The sequence below is a fragment of the Excalfactoria chinensis genome, chromosome 2, assembly GCF_039878825.1.
Source record: "Excalfactoria chinensis isolate bCotChi1 chromosome 2, bCotChi1.hap2, whole genome shotgun sequence".
NCBI classification, from domain to species: domain Eukaryota; kingdom Metazoa; phylum Chordata; class Aves; order Galliformes; family Phasianidae; genus Excalfactoria; species Excalfactoria chinensis.
The window spans coordinates 23,325,570-23,342,231 of record NC_092826.1 but is presented as its reverse complement, the minus strand read 5'-3'; the positions used below and the strand labels follow the sequence as shown (position 1 = coordinate 23,342,231).

Here is a 16,662-nt window from a genome sequence, read left to right as displayed (position 1 = left end):
CTTTTAGTGGTTTTAAGATAAAGAGAATTGATACTACAAGAAGTGAAAGAGGAAAATGAGAAGAGTTTTAAGAGAAGAAATAAAAATGGGTCTGGGAAGCAAAGCAGAAGAAAAGCTCTAGAACCAAATAAAGGAGATGAACTTTCACATTATAAGAACCAAACCCGGAAAAACATAATAGAAATACTTAAGAGGAAGATATGTGTTCAAAAAATCTAATCCATGTTTGGAAAGATAGAAGATGAGTTGAAAACATAAAATAATGGAAGTTTTTGTCACTAAATGATGCCATCCAAGCTTATAATCACAAAAGAGTATGAAATGGAAATGATCAGCTGATCATTTGAGGACAGAAACACAGACTGCGTAACATGAAAAATACAGAGATTTTTATATGTATCTATATGTATTACGTATGCAAGTTTTACCTCATTTTACCCTACAATGAATATAACACAGCTAGTGGGACAGAGGCGACAAAGAGAAAATCTTCTCACAGCAATAAATATTAATTATTCACTGCCTTTTGTTTTTAAGTATCAGACTCCGAAGGTAGGAGTATAAATCTGAAGAACTGTAATACTGAGTGAGATGACTTTGCTAACTCTGATGGAGGACACAAGTTTCATGCATTTGTGTATCTTTCCATCTTTGTCTTCTTATACATTTCTGTGGCTACTATAACAATCCTTTAACACTCATGAAATTACATTAAAAATATAGCTGTGCTCTCATTTTAAAAGACTGAGAAAAGGAAAACAACCCCAATAGTGCATTGCTGTATCATCTCCTCCTCTATCTTCAACTAAGATGCAATTTCCAGCAACTAGCAGCAATAAGTACTTTCCTCTTCCATGCAACCTGTGACTTGTTTTGCAGAGCACAACAGTGACAAGGGTGGCATAAGGAACAGATAAAAGTTACCCAAAGCAATCAGAACTGAACTCTGAGAATACAAATACCGCTGGCTTCAGTAGCTACAACCCTACCCAGCAGCCTGCAATTCACGCTGCCACAATCTAGCCCAAACCTCCTGTGCAGCTTGTGGATTAAGAGCAATATTTAATAACATCAGTGACCAGTATTACAGAGGCTTTATATTCTAGAATTACAAGTCATAAATGCTACTGTGATATTGACAGCATCCCTGTTAGCTCATGTTGAGAATATGATGTGTATTGCATCAATGGTGATTATCTGCAAAATGGCAAAGAAAAAGATTTTATAACTGTGGCATGAACAGACAAATATCAGCAGGAATGCCCCAGCTAACATTGGAAGTACTTAGGTAAGCAACATTTGATAAAATATAAACAAACTCTGTAAGGATTAACTATTAAAAGTGTATCAAGAAATGTCTAACCTATGTATTTTTGACAAATTCATATGCTTCTGAGAATTGTAGCTTCCTGGGGGCAAATCTTGCACATATTGGCACTCTTGAGTCAGAGATTTCAAACAAACAAAAAATTGTAAGATTTCCATTCCGATAAATTCAACAAAATATCAACAGTGCTGCAAGCCTTCTTATGTGTGCCTACACCACTTATCTAGAGCCACAGCTGCACTCAGTAAGCTTACAGATCTTGTTCATAACCCATGATGTTGAAGAACCCTCATCTTTAATTTATCCTACTGTGTGTATTTCAGTATATGTTGTCTGATATGTGTAATTATTCACTATTAGGATGAAAGTGATTCAGTCCTGTTGCAGTATGCAGTACTGAAATCCTTCAGCAGCAATGGAGTCAGATGATGTATTATTTACTTCATAGACCATCACAGTTCATCAAGTGAATATATATAAAGTATGAGTCATTTTTAGACTTTCATAAACATGTATTATTCAGACTAAAATGAATGGACCTATCTTACCTTCAGTACACTATCAGAGAATAATGGCACCTTGTAACCTGTTGTAAGTGGCTAATGTGTGTATGGAATTCTAGTGCACTGAAACTGATAATCAAATATATCATTTGACTCCTTAATTAAAAATATCAACAGGAAAATACTCATCAGATACTGTGAACCATAAAGCTCAGAATGATTTACAGAGATGTCAATTAAAAGAAGCATAAAATGCACCTTGCAGGAATGCTCTAATGGTTCAAAATGACCAGGATTTTCTTCACGTTCCTTTGGATGCAAACCACCAATTCTGAATTTCAGTTTGGAATATTTTTAGAAGTTCTATCAATGAAGACCATGAGATAATGCTTATAGCAAGACCCTATCACTCCAATTGGTGCTATTTTGATCACAGAGAGAAAGAAACAAAGACATGGATAAAGCCATAAGGCCCTTTTTTTCCCCTCTTACTAGTGGAGATGACAAGATGGATTTAAAGGGTGGATTACCTCATTAAAAAAAAAATACAAGAGGGAAACACTGACATTTACAATCCGTGCAACAAGTAGCTACATGTTGTGGCACTTTAATTAAAATACTGGAGAAACTTTTCAATCCCTTCATCTTCACTTCAAAACTGAAATAAAATTCCCTAAGCTGAAGAGCATCTCAAAACTCACAGGCACCGCTTCAATTTTATTATACTTCCGAACGTTCTGAATTTTCATTTAGTTAACCAGATTACTACCAGATTTGAGAAAAGATAATGATTAAACTTCCATAGTCTCTGTGCACTCTTGTGCTTTATACTCCATCTATAAAAGCCCTTCTTATCAATACTTAGGACTGATGCGGATACTGCAGTGCTGAAGCAATCAAAATTACACATCCACAAGTCCAGGGGAGCAGTTTTTAATGCTAAATAACTGAAATGTGGCATGTTGAAATTGAAATGGACTGACTCCAACCAGTTAAACTGTATACATAGTGCTTCAGAGATGTCAGACTCATAAGGCTGTGCCTTACATTTTTTAAGCAAACAGACTTTCTTTTTCACTAACCAAACATAATGATAACATAGGGATCTGACTGTACTCCTTAGCATTTTATCTTGTGCGAGTTTTGTTGTTATGGCTATCTTTCTTGGACTGTAGATCTATGAAGTGAATATCCTGAGTTACAGTTTATTGGTAGAAATTATAAAAACACAGTTTCCTTCCACTTCTTTTACATACAAACTATACTCAGAAGCATCGGGGCCCAGCTCTTTTTGCACTGTAGCTTTACTAGGGATGGCTGCCACTGCTCTTGATCTAGGGGTTTCCTCAAGTGTTCTTCCTGAAGCTGGAGATGTGACTAGCATTTCAGATGCCATATTTATGAGCCTTTCTTTACATTACATTTAAACACTATTCGTACAAGCCATTACCTGAACACTTCTTTCTGAGAAGGGCTTCTCTAGGGACTAAGCTTATTAGTGAAGTTGGGAACAGCATTTCCATAACCTCTTCTTTCATTCACTGAAGCTAATTTACAGAGCTGTTGGCTCAGATCACACACAAAAATGGTTCGTTTGTTATGAAGAGACAATAAATATTACAGTAAGAATGCAGAGATTTAGAAAGAGGATGATGGAGATGTTATTAGATTTGGTTTCCTGCTTCCCTATTTATAATTAAGTCACAGATTTCATAAGTTATTCTTCAGGACAAAGGCAAAACAGATTTAAATAAAATACAGTTGTAAAACAGCATACACATTCAATTCTACTAATGACAACAATTTACAATGATTTTAAGTAGATAACATTTGATATGCATATTTTTTAAAAAGATAAACATTACCAAAACAGTCATAGTTTGCTGTTCTCTTTGAAATAACAGAGAGCAATAAAAAGTTCTCTCCAAGATGAGATCCTTTATTTCAACTGTCATAAAGGTGAGGGGATGAGGCAGAAGTCCACCAGCATATCAATAAATTACAGAAAGCCCACAGAATTAAAGCTTCTGTTTACACAGTCATCCTAGAGCAGTTTTTGCAGGTACTTTTGTGTGTATGACTGTTAAGGTCAGCACGGGGTAAACAACCACCTGCCTAGTCTGTTTCTTGTAGTTGAGCACTGGGGTCTTCTGGGCTCAAAGCAAGCAGTACACCACCTCGCTCAGATAGCTCTGCACAGGATGCAGCAGTGAACACAATTATATGTGCAAGTTGTATGCCTTAAAGGGCATCTAGTTCCAACCATCCTGCTGTGGGCAGGGTTTCTGAAAGTCCTACCCAAACTGGCCTTGAATACCTCCAAGGATGCAGCATACACACCTGTGCCAGGGCTTCACTGCCTTCTGAGCAAAGAATTTCCTCCCAGCTTCTAAATTAAATCTCCCTTCATTTAGTTTAAACCCACTCCCCCTATCACTACACTCCCTTATAATGAGTTCCATTTCCTTAGAAAAGGGAAATTCCAAGTAAACTCACTTGATCTCATTTTGGAGTGCTAACAATCTGAAACCTCACATAAATTTCCTTACTCAAGTAAGGGGGAGAGAGGGACAGGGTTGGTGCACCCCTACATGAAGGCTGTCCCTGTGCCCCACCACCCTCAGACATTTCTGAAAATAAATTATCAGAAGTCACCACCAAACCCAAACCATATCACATGCAAATGAAGCTATTTGGGCATAGTTTTATATATCAATATAATACGTAGTTATAGTTAGTTTAGTAATCATCAGAGAAGAATACTAGAAAAGAATCGGGAGAGAAAATGCAAACTCCATCTAGCATTTAGCTGAGCGGAAACGAGACCAGAAAACAATATTTAATGAGAATACTGTACCTAATGTAACTGGATCTGGATTCACTGGACTCTGCTGTCTAGAATGACTGCTGCTGCTGTTACCACCTTTTTTTAAATCTTCTGCATCACTGTACCGCCGTATCCAGTAATTAAGCTCCTCGCGGTCTGCTTCTTGACATCGCCGAAGTACAGTGAGAGATCGCCTAGTTTTTTCCACCATGTCCATTATACAGTTTAAAAGCTAGTCACGGCAGAGAGTGGGGCAGAGAAATAAAAAAGAATATTTGATTCATAAATTGACACTAAAATAAAGAAAATTCTTATATGTTTAGTGCTTGGGCTTTAAGAATGAAGATGTTTCTGTCTGTTTTTCTAAACACGTCTGAAGAAGTATAATCTTAGAATAATGATTCCTTCTTTAATTCATTATCTTAAGCTGTACAGATATAGATTTCTGGAAGTAAGGGAAAAGAAGAAGTAAACTGAAAGGAATGTAGTACCATCAGCACTATCACACTGCACCACAAAGGCCTGGAGATGTGGCCCAGAACTGATGTCTACAAATGTTTCAAGAGCTAACAATCTCCAGTTAATCAGTTTTAAGGTTGACGGTCATGTATCTCACATTGAGGGCCTACAGAGCAGAGTCCTTTCCCCATTTGGTAGTCTGTAATAACTAGGATACTGCAACCTGTATTTGAACAGCAAGGCCTAATATGAATTACCTAAACTTCAAGCCCCCAACTTTAATCAACAGTATCCTCAAAACAAATCCCTGTCTTACAGGAATCCTTTTAGACAATTATACATAAATGCATTTAGCCCTTACATGGTCAAGGTGTTTCCACTCTTCTGCCCATTCTCTGTCTGTTAGTCTGTGATCAATCATTTCTTCTTGGCGTGTGCCATGCAACCCTGCCAAAAAGGAGCAAATCATGTTTACAGTGTTGGGAGTCCTCTAGGGGGAAAGAAAAAAAGAAAGAAGAGCCCATTGAATATATGTGGCTATATACATATCATATATCAGCTGGTCTAGTATGAAGAATACCACCACGAAAATAAATGGATGCTTAAAAACTGTGTTAAAAGTTGTCGTTAGACTTTTTCTCAGACTAGATGCTACTGTTTTACTCAATATACTCTTCAATTCAGCAAGTTCTGCAGGCTGTAAGACAACCACTCAAATATAGCCGTAACTCTTTCTGAAATATACAATAATATAATGCAATATATCATTTTTCATTTGCACTTCTTGAAGAAGTCAGAAAGGCAATTATTTGGAAACTGTATTAAATATTAGCTGTACTTCAAAAGTTGAAAAAATATTAATGTAAATTTAATGTTATTTCACTAAATGCAGTAATTGCTACCATATCAACAGAGCATCATTAAGGGTTCATCCCTTCACAGATGTTTTAAACAACATGTGGTTAAAATGCAGCACATAAAGCACAGCAGCTGACAACATGGTAGAACCAAGTCAGTATTTATTATCAACACCCAGAGGAACTGACACTTGCTTCTTGTTTAGCCTCCTCTATACAGATGCTGAATATTTGTAAACGTTCCTCTTTTACTGAAGATTTGTTTAAAAAAAGCCAAGAATAGTATGTGCAGATGTGAAGCAAGCTAGGCAAATCCAAGATCATCAGCTACCCCTATAACCCAATGCATGCTGCAACAAGTCCTGCATAGTGTGTGGTGTTTCTGCTGCATACATCTTCTGCAGACATCCTCACACTGTACTGAACACTTTAACTTTCCTCTTGCCTAAGTTGAAAGCAAGCTATACTAATTTGTTTTACTGTCCCAAATGAGACATCAGAAGAAAGATGATCCACCTATCCTTGCTTGACAGATGTCTGAGTGTTGATGTTATCTATACAGCTGTAAGAGCAGGGGTTCCTCCTTCTAGTGCTCTTGCTTTAGAATGTACAAAATGCACAGTTCAGTCCATTTTAATAAATATAAGTCTGCAATAAAACCAAGAAGAGCAGCTAGATGGACCAACAGCAAAAAAGGCTACATCTGAAGGAAAGGTATATTCTGTCATAAAAAATTAAAAAACAAAACAAAACAAACAAACAAACAAACCTTGTTCAAAATTCAGAATAATTACAAAGGAAAAAGAAACCTCAAAAAGCAATGCAGAAAATGCCTTACCCATAGGTCTGTTTCTGTCCCTGAGGTCCCTGTGGTTGGGGTGTCTGTATGAGTCCCTGTAGTGGTGGGCAATGGCCATATCATCCAAACGATAATGCTGAGGTGGAGGTGGGGTGGGATGAGGCAGACCATTGGGCTGATAAGATAAGCCATTATTTGGACTGTACCGCTGGCCTGGGCTAATAGTGCAGGGCCGCTTGCTTGGATGCTCTGAGTGCAAAGGCTCTCTGTCAAAGCCATTTTCTTTGGTTCTGAAAAACAAAAGAAAGGAACCTTAATTCACTTTGTGAACAGCTGTTCAGGTACACTCATGCCCAACAACACGGGGAGCTTTAGGATCTTTGCTCCAAATAAGGGGTACAGAACATTTCAAAACACTGCTTTATTCAAAACATACAATGGACACCATTCACCTAGTCTGACTGTCCCCATGAACTCAAGAAATACTAGCAGTCACCCTTCCAGTGGGACAGCTTTAATTGCTGGGCCAGAGAGGATAGTTTTCACCAACATCACCTGATGACCTGATGGTTACTCATGTAATTGCAGAACTGAAGCAGTCAAACGATACAGGAAGCCAGAGGCCAAGCAAAGATCACAATATATTTTTAACGACTCTTGGCATGATGGAACCTGTTTGCAATAACTTTCAGTAGGTAGTGAAGTTTTTGACATCTCTCCAAGACAGTTTTTTAAATGTAGTTGACACTGTGTGTCTTCTTTGCATGTATCTACTCAAACTCAACATCCAGATTTTTCAATTGTAATGTTACTATGCAGTGCAAGCAAAACACGGATTCTTCTGTATATCCAACCCAAGCTATTTCTTTGTGTAAGTAATCTATGCCAAGGATGTTTCTAGCAAAGATGGGGAAAGAAATCAGAAACTGTAAATTAACTTCACTGACGTTCTTGGATAGCTCAGGGTAAGAAAAGCAAATCAGAAAACTGTGGCAAGGAGAAAAACAATCAGGAAATCCAAGTTTGATTTTCTGTGCTACAGTGGATGGCAAAAGTATGTATTACTGTGCAAATGTTTGTTGTTGCTCTCTCCTGTACAGGTACTTCTGTGTCTTTTTTAGGAATGGTCCCTATTTAATTAACTGTAATTCACTGCTCTAAATAGGACAAAGCATCAGCGTATTGATAATGCTTTTTCGGGGAAAATTCTTATTTTGCTTGTGTTACGGAAGATGTTAACATCATCCTGCTAACCCTTCATATTAATAAAATCAAAATCCTGATAATTACAAATGGTTTATAATAAGCACAGCCCTAGGTGCTGTGAGTATCCTCCTTGTTGAGATGCACAGGAGATTCTTCAAACAAAAAGATTTTGTTAACAGTTATTGAAGCTGGCCCTTATGCTCAGGTACCTTCCATGTGAATTCACTGTTAAAGATGCTGAGGGTTCACCCACCACGTCATCACTTTCTAAAGGCTCAAAACAATCGTAATAATTCCATTTTCCTCTCAATCAAAATTAGAGATATTCTAACATTGTGGGTTGTTTTGTCTTAAAAACATCCTATGTTTACTTTGTAGGCAGCTGTCATAAATGTGGAACCATTACATGACATGCTCATGTGCCATACAATCTTTTCTAGCAGTCACAGAGGATGACTAATTAGCAAAAAGTCTTTTTCAGTTAATGTATTTAAAATCATATTATTTATATCTACACATTCATTCACCAAAATAAGAACTCATACTGGTCCAAGTTCCTTTGCTTTACTGTAGTAGCATGTAAACTTCCGAAGTTGTAAACAAAATATAGTGAACACTTTGTTCATGACATGTCATGAACAAATTACTAAAATGTGTTGTCTCCTCAGGTGTCAGTTTTTCTCTCTTGAAGTGACTGATGGTTCCCAGTGTTATTACAGAAACAGATTGATCTTTTTAATGAGCTAGTTTAATAGACTCCAAAATCTCACCGTGGCTGCTCATCCGTGTCAGACCATATGCACCAAGAAAACATTCAGTAAAACATGAAGCTCTGCTGTCAGATTGCTCTATAAAACCTCACATACAGTAGCTTTGGATAGGCAGATAAATAACTAGAACTAGAAAATGCATATGCCAAAAAGACTCTGAAATTATAAGTAGTGAGAATTACTGAAGATATATTTTCCTTAACAAATAATGGAGAGGTGCATGCATTTATCTGCAACACACTCACTCTACTTCCTTCACTTAATCTCTTACTGTATTTGTATGTCTACTGGAGTCAACAGATATCTGTGCCTGAAAGAATAATGTAAATATGGAAGGATATGTGTGTATATTTCTCATATAAATGTGTGCGTGTAATCTATATATATCATTATCTAATACACACACACATCTATATATGATACACATGATAAATGGTGAGGTATGATGATATATAATGGGATATATATCCCATTTCCCATGGGAAGTGAAAAAATACCACAATTTACTTTAGCGACAGACACAACTTTAAACAAAACTGTTCCAACCACACTAAGTTCTCCTAGAAAGATGCTGCCTTTCAAGCACTTCTTGTCACATATTTTAGGAACAGGGTCATAGAAATCCCCCCTTAAAAAGATGCCTAATATCTCCCACCGTATCTTTACTAGTATATATATATATATATATATTTGGTATATATGTATCTACTTAGACATCTAAACAAAAGGGATGTTTCTTCCTGCTGCTCTGTAAACAATTAAAATAATTTATATCTTAATAAGTATCAAGCTAGACAAGTATTTGGTTTCTGTACTCAGTATAGGCATGCTCTGACTCTAAGGACAGGTTTTTAAGTGGTTTACTTATTTGCTTGTTTAATTATTTATTTACTTTGCATTGTTTCAATCATAGTCAACAGTGATCCAGGAACTATTAGCCAGATGATAGTCAGAGAACTTGGTGGATAAAAAAAAAAAAGCAACTGTGTGTCTCTGAAATGCCCCTGCCCCCAGAATTAGGGTGTCTAATTCCATGTGAGCATTCTCAGAAGCTTTGAGGCAGCTAACAGCTTCAGCTGCTCACACTGAGCAGCACAGAGCATAAGTCCTGCCACCAAATGGCTCCCACATGAGCAGCTTCCCAAAGCTCTTTCTTGGCTTGCCATAAAGGCAGCACTATGACATGGAGAGGAACTGGAGACTCCTTGAGCTGGGAGAAGCTGGAGAAAAAACTCAGCTGTAAAGGCAACAGCATCATAAACAGAGGGTTTCAAAGCACCTGTGTATATTAACATAGAAACAAAATCCATAAAACAGACTAACCCCCAAGGTCTAGCTCACAGTTTTAATTACAAGACTCAAATCCAATATTCTCCTGATCTGTCGATCCCCCTGTGAGCAACTCCTCATGCCCTTTCTACTTTAAGACTCATAGGGGTCATTTCACTGCAAAGTTCTCAGATTGGTCTTCACCATCCATACAACAGGTGAGATGACACCACAAAACCAGTGCGATTCATCACATTAAACTGAACACTAGTGGAAAAACAAAGGTATGCTGTATTGCTAATTTTCTCTTTATGGTCATATGGGAGAAGCAACTAAAACTGCTATTGACAGCAAAAAGTAAGCTAAGGCTATCAGAAAGGTGCGTCCCTCTGCACCTTCATACTCTGCCAAGCCTCCCAGGCTTATTAGATAATTCAGTGTATTTAGAGGAGAAACACCATGTCTGCTATTGACACTGGACAACATCATGCTGATATGTAAATCAGTCACATGATCCACAAGATTTTAAGAGGTCTTTTTTTCCCTACAGTGTTTTGGTACATTACTCTGCAAAGACCTGGAGCGTGCAGCAAAACTGCCCCAGGGAGCTAAACCTCAGCTTCGGAAATGTTATCTCTTTACATGGCTCAAGATCTTGCATGGAAAATATCTGAAAATTAATCCTCTTTCTTAGAACTAGTTAGCTACTTCATATTAGCACCAATGACTGTTTCAGCTCATCTTAGCTGACAGGAAAAACTAGAGAGAACAGAAAAGGTACTCTACTGATTTCTTTATTTTTGTGGTACCATATCAGGATTTCCCAGAGACATTATCCAAAGCATACTGGTTTCAAATATTTTCCCACTTTTTTTTCTACTTAATGTCTAAGTTAGATTTTATTATCACGTCTGCTTTATATCTTACCATGCAATATTTTCAAGATCTAGCCTCATGAATATCTCATTCCTGTGAGCTCCAATATTTGATGTTTAATTTTTTTTCCTCTACTAGTCCTGGAAGCCTTCATTCTTTATCTGTACACTTCATAGAATCATACAATATTCAAAGCTGGCCAGGGCCCATGAGGATCACTGACTCCAACTCCCAGCTCCACACAGGACCACCCCAAATTCAAACCCTGTGCCTGAGAGCATTGTCCAAATGCTCTCTGAACTCTGTCAGCTCAGGGCTGTACCCACTGCTCTGGGCATTCTGTTCCATGCCCTGTGGTGCTGCACATTTTCCTGATATCCAACCTGATATTCAAATTTGTGCTATTACAGCCGGTTTCTGTCAAAAAGCATATGAAAACTGCCATCTATGTAAAATCTATGTAGAACTGCCATCTACGTAGAGATGCAGTGCTTCCTGACTATGTAAATCTTCATCTTAATTTCTTTAACAGGTAATTAGGATGACTTGTGCATGCAGATGGATAGATTGGGCAGAACAGCATTATAAAAGCTTTCTATATTATAAAGGCCTGTGGCCTGCCCAGGGAGCTGGTGGAGCCACCATCCCTGGCAGTGTTCAAGAGGCGTCTGGATGAGGAGATACAAGATATGGTTTAGTGGTTTGCTGTAGCTATGGTAATGGGAGGACAGCTGGACTAGATGATCTTGTAGGTCCTTTCCAACCTTGTGATTCTATGATTCTATGAAACAAAACTAAGGATAAATTCAATATTTGGTCCTCCCAAAGGTAACATTTATATGTTAAAGGAATTTCTATCACTAGCACAGGAAGATGGTCGACAAGAAAGGAACACAGTAGTCTTTTTCTTGTAATACTAAACAAAGAACTTCAGTCAAATGAGAAAAAGAGAAAACTGTTCCATATCCCTAAAGCTACTGCACACTCAGGCGCTCACTCTGTTTCTGCACAGACTCTCTCAGCTCAAAAAGACAACAGATTTCAGCGAACATTTCTCCTGTTCGGAACAAATGTTAAGAACATCCTTATGCTGTGCATAAAACATGGCACAGTAGAAAGACTCAAATCCCTGACTGCACTCTGGAGCATCCCAGTATCAGTGTTTAGCCATCTTCACCATATTTACTATTTGTATAAGAAATTACTTAATACAAAGAACTTTTGTATGGAGTTGGAGTGATTTACTCCATGCTCCGCAGAAAAACTGTGAAGCAAATGGTTAGTAAGGCACTGACTGGTCAGTATTATTTCTGTGCAGGGATGACCATGTTCTGTCCTCAGATGATTTTACTGCTTGAGTCAGTATGTGCATTATATAAATGTACAAGTATACAAAGACAATGTGGATGCTGCACAACTGTCATGAAGGAAAGACACCCAGGTCAGAGAATCCCAGAACCCCAGGATGGATAAGGCCAGTGGGGCTCTCTGGGCCCTCTGGCCCACCTCTGCTCCAGCAGGGACACCCAGAGCAGGGGGCCCAGGTCCATGGCAAGGTGGCTTCTGAAGTTCTCCAAGGTGGAGACCCTGCAGACTCTGGGCAATCCGTGCCAGTGTTCCAACACTGTACAGCACAGCAGTGCTGCCTGGTGCCCAGAGGGAGCTCCCGTGCTCCAGTTTGTTCCCACTGCCTCTTGTTCTAGAACTGGACTTCCCATCCCAGCTCCCCAGCCCATCCCTTGCTGACAAAGCCAAGCATGCTGCATCCAACACACACAGCCATTCTTACCTGTCTGGAGTTCGCCTCTTCCCGTTTTCGTTCACATCGAGAAGCAGCTCTGAGGAGTCAACAGGTGAGGTGGTGCTGGCATCCAGAAGCAGCTGTTCGTGCTGGGCGAGGTACTGGGCTGGGTTCTGCTTGGCTAGCCTTGCACAGTGCAGCAGCTCCCGCTGCAGCAGGGGCAGATTGGCCTGCAAGGACATAGCACACATCAAGGCAATGGCTGGGTAGTTCACATGCAGTTTCAACAAGGACAAAAAAACAAAAACAAACAAACAAAAAAGCTATCAATGGGAAACATACTCTGGGATTAACCTGTTGCACAAATCCTGAATCAGATTTGAAATGGTTGGCTGCCTGAAATCAGACAGCTTTGCTACGGGTCAGATTGCGGCTGTACCAAGCGTGCATGAAAGAAAGGGAACTCACTGACAAAAACAAAACAAAACTGCAAGTGCCATGAGAAGAACAGGTCTGAATTCTACACATTTAAAAAAGGAAAAAACACTGTTCTGGTTGACTTCATCTTCTACCTTAATACCCAGAACCTAAGCTCCTATGGAGCAGCTCTGCTTGTTTTTGTTTGTTTATTTTTCCACTGACAAACTCTTTTTGTTGTCCATTCCCTACTCAGACTGCCGTTAGCACTTAGAAATCTTTAGAAACCATAGTATCTTGGCTCTGTAAGCTGCCTTTGTCACCATCCTTCAAGAACAGGATTGCCCTCAGCTTTCCCCATCATACTCAGTCATAAAATAAGAACTACAATAAAATCTCATGTTCCAGAGCTCCAGCTAATCACCTGGAGGGCCACATCCCTGCTCCATGTCACATGTAGCCTGAAGTTAGTTTTTAACTCTTCTCTTGGAACCCCACTGTGTCACAAGCTGGACAGTACCGGTATTCAAAAGAGTACTGAAAAAGCTGATTGATCCCCAGGTGGTAGGTTTTCCATACCGAGCAACACCTCTCATCAGATTTGGGACTGGAGTAGAACCATATGACCTTTCTCTTGAAGAAGACATTTATACATCTTGGGAAACTTCTTCCTCTCCCTTCAGTACATGCATCCATACTAAGACAACTCAGCCATTTCTTACCTATTTATTTGTGCTGCAAGGTGATGTGCACATCCTTCCTTCTTCCATGCCCAGTGCACAGTAAATGTTGCCTGGGGCTTTTCAAGTATTAGACTATGTTTCATGGTTTTTAGTAACTAGATGGGAGACAAAGAACTGTCATGGTTCCTCTTGCTTTTAAAGACACTACTTTGAGAAAAAAAAATGTTTGTTTGTTTTTTTTTTTCTTTGAATAGGAGAATAGTTCTTAAGGCAAAAGATTCTGAATCTAAAGAGCAGCAAATTGAGCAAGAAAGAAGGAAAGGAAGATGTCCTCAAAAAGTTTTGAGCACAGGGGCTTGGGAGATTACTATGCTAGTACTGTAATGATGGCAGATGCTCCAGGCACCTGTTGCTGTACCATAAGAAAAAATTCCCTGTGCAACAAAAGTGCCAGAATGGGGTTAATAACTATGAAGCTTTTTAGCAAGATAAGAAAGTAATACAAGCAACTGCTATCACTTACTCATCTTAGGATATGAAGAAAGACAGTTCTGGAACATGAGGTCTTGTCAGACCTCCACAGAACACAAATGTTTTGTGAAACCACGAAAGAAATATCTCCTTACTGTTACTATCAATCTCTCACTTGGTTGCCACATAACAGGGAGAGATAATAAGCAAAAAGAACCTGTACTTTTAGGGTTTAGTGGGCATGGTGGTGATGGGTTGGCAGTTGGACTAGATGACTTTAGAAGTCTTTTCCAACCTTAATGATTCTATGATTCAATACTCATGCGTGGGTACTCCTGGCTCCGGAAGTCATCCAAATTACAAGCTGGCTAGCAAAACACTTACCTGTTTTAATTCTTTTCCACCAAAAGAAAAGTTAATTCTTCCTATTTAACCATAAACATGTAATTACATTTATCTTTTTCTTCTAAATGCACTGAACATTTTTTTTTTTTTTACGTGCAAAGAACATTTTTAGAAGTTATTATAGGAAACTACTAATTATGTGCCTTGTAGTTTAGAAGATGTCTGAGTTTCTAATAGCACCAAGTAGCTTTTGGAGGAAAATTTAAAATATAAGTGAAGAAAAGCAGCGTTTGAAAGCATTTAGTTCAACATAACTGCTTACAGTCTGCTCAAAACATAATTATAAAAAAAGCTTATCAAACCATAAAATAAAACATAATTGGTTTCTCAAGGAAAATATAATAAAATAATAAAGCAATAATAATAACAACAATATTAATAATAGTCGTGCCATAACTCGGAAGACTCTCTATGGCTAGATGAAGTGTATAGCCTGCTACTGGTCACCATGGCTGTGATGAAGAAGAACCAGTTTTTAGGAAGCTGGCAGCACTGACATTCTCCATACTGTGAGCAAGAAGAGATCAAGCTCCTAAGGAAACTCAAGTGTACATATAGATTCTGAAATTCAAATGGCCTTGGACAGAGAGGTTTACGCATATGCTCAAGCTGACAAAGTGAAGCTGCACATTTCTGCAAATGTCGCTGCTGGTGCCTGCAGACAGACTTGGACACCTCAATATGTGACAGATACAAACCGGCTGCATACCAGAAGCCAGATAGCTATGCTAGAATAACACAATATTACTAGCTTACTGTCCCCTACAATTTTGTACTTCATTCACTGGAATATGTTCCTACTCTGCTTTTGGTATGAGTTATGTGATAAGTCAAGGCTCCTTGGCCTGCTGCTTCTACGCCAGACCCACCTAGGGACACATATTAGTGGGCATAGTGGTGATGGCAGCTGGACTTGACAATCTTGGTGGTCTTTTGCAACCTTAATCAATCTGTGATTGCATCCTTCAGAATTTAGGTAGTGCCTTAGCCTCCTACATCAGTTTTAGAGGATTATATTTTCTTTTGCCCAGCTGTCAGATTTGTTTTCCACATTTAAATGAGCTGTACTAACCTGAAAACAAGCCATTATTTGCACACCTGCAAAAGAAGCTATCAGCTCTAAAAGGCTGTTTTATCATTTCAGTGCTCATTCCAGGTAATTAGCTAATAATCTTCCATTGTTGATGTTCTTACTTTCTTCAGAATTTCAGCAACAGAAATATTCCAGTGTTATAATTTAAATAAAAATGGTTTCATCAGACCACAGCACACTGCAGCTCTGATACAAGTTTTTATAAGTGCCATTTTAAATAAATGATTTACAGCCATAGTTTAGAAAGAAAAGATTTAAATTGGGGAGAATGTTTGTTCAGAGAACACAGCTTAACTCAAAATCATCAAATCATATTTTGATATTGATGCTTTGAACAAATATGTACAACAATTCTATTGAAAAGAAGTGTTGGCAGTACTGAAAATGCAGCACTTAAATTTAATAGACTAAATCCTGCCTGATGTAAATATAGAAAGTATGTCCAAAATGCTCCCAATCAGTGAAGGTTTCTGCAGGTACATGATCATCATATCTCCCTCTGAACCAAAGCTGATGGAGAGATAAGCAAATCAATGACTGTTTTTTATCTCTAACAGATCAGTACTCCCTGGTGCGAGGTACAGATGGTGAAGGGTAACTCCTTTCCTCAGATTTTTATTACAGAAGCACGAATAGATGCTTCTTTGCAATTTAACGTTTGGTAGACCTACCAATCTGTCGTGCATCTGCACCTTACAAGGACACAGTGTGCAGAAGATTTCAGTGAGGTCTGGGAGACTTGCACATGGGCCAGGGAACAGATCAGTGACAAAGCTGGGGACAGAATATAGGTCAGGCCTCAGGACCAATTGAGGCACAGTGCATGCTTGCAGCACACACAGTGGCCCCAGCTCTGGTCCTAGAAGATAAAACTGCTATATTAAGATAGCCCCAAATGCAAAAAAACAAGCCCTGATTCTCACTGTAGTTAACTGTGGTCTCAGATTGCTTTTGTCTAC

At 38.6% G+C, this 16,662-nt stretch overlaps 1 protein-coding gene across 3 annotated transcripts in view; it reads right to left on the bottom strand.

Annotated features, from left to right (window-relative positions):
• RUNX1T1 (RUNX1 partner transcriptional co-repressor 1) overlaps positions 1-16,662 on the bottom strand; it is a 108,172-nt gene that overhangs the window by 20,666 nt on the left and 70,844 nt on the right. For all 3 annotated transcript variants that reach the window (XM_072327720.1, XM_072327719.1, XM_072327721.1), the window contains 4 exons: positions 12,683-12,864; positions 6,812-7,062; positions 5,478-5,563; positions 4,688-4,889 (listed from right to left, as the gene is read on the bottom strand). In XM_072327720.1, the coding sequence (XP_072183821.1) occupies positions 4,688-4,889; positions 5,478-5,563; positions 6,812-7,062; positions 12,683-12,864 (721 nt within the window). The remainder of the gene's footprint in view (positions 1-4,687; positions 4,890-5,477; positions 5,564-6,811; positions 7,063-12,682; positions 12,865-16,662) is intronic.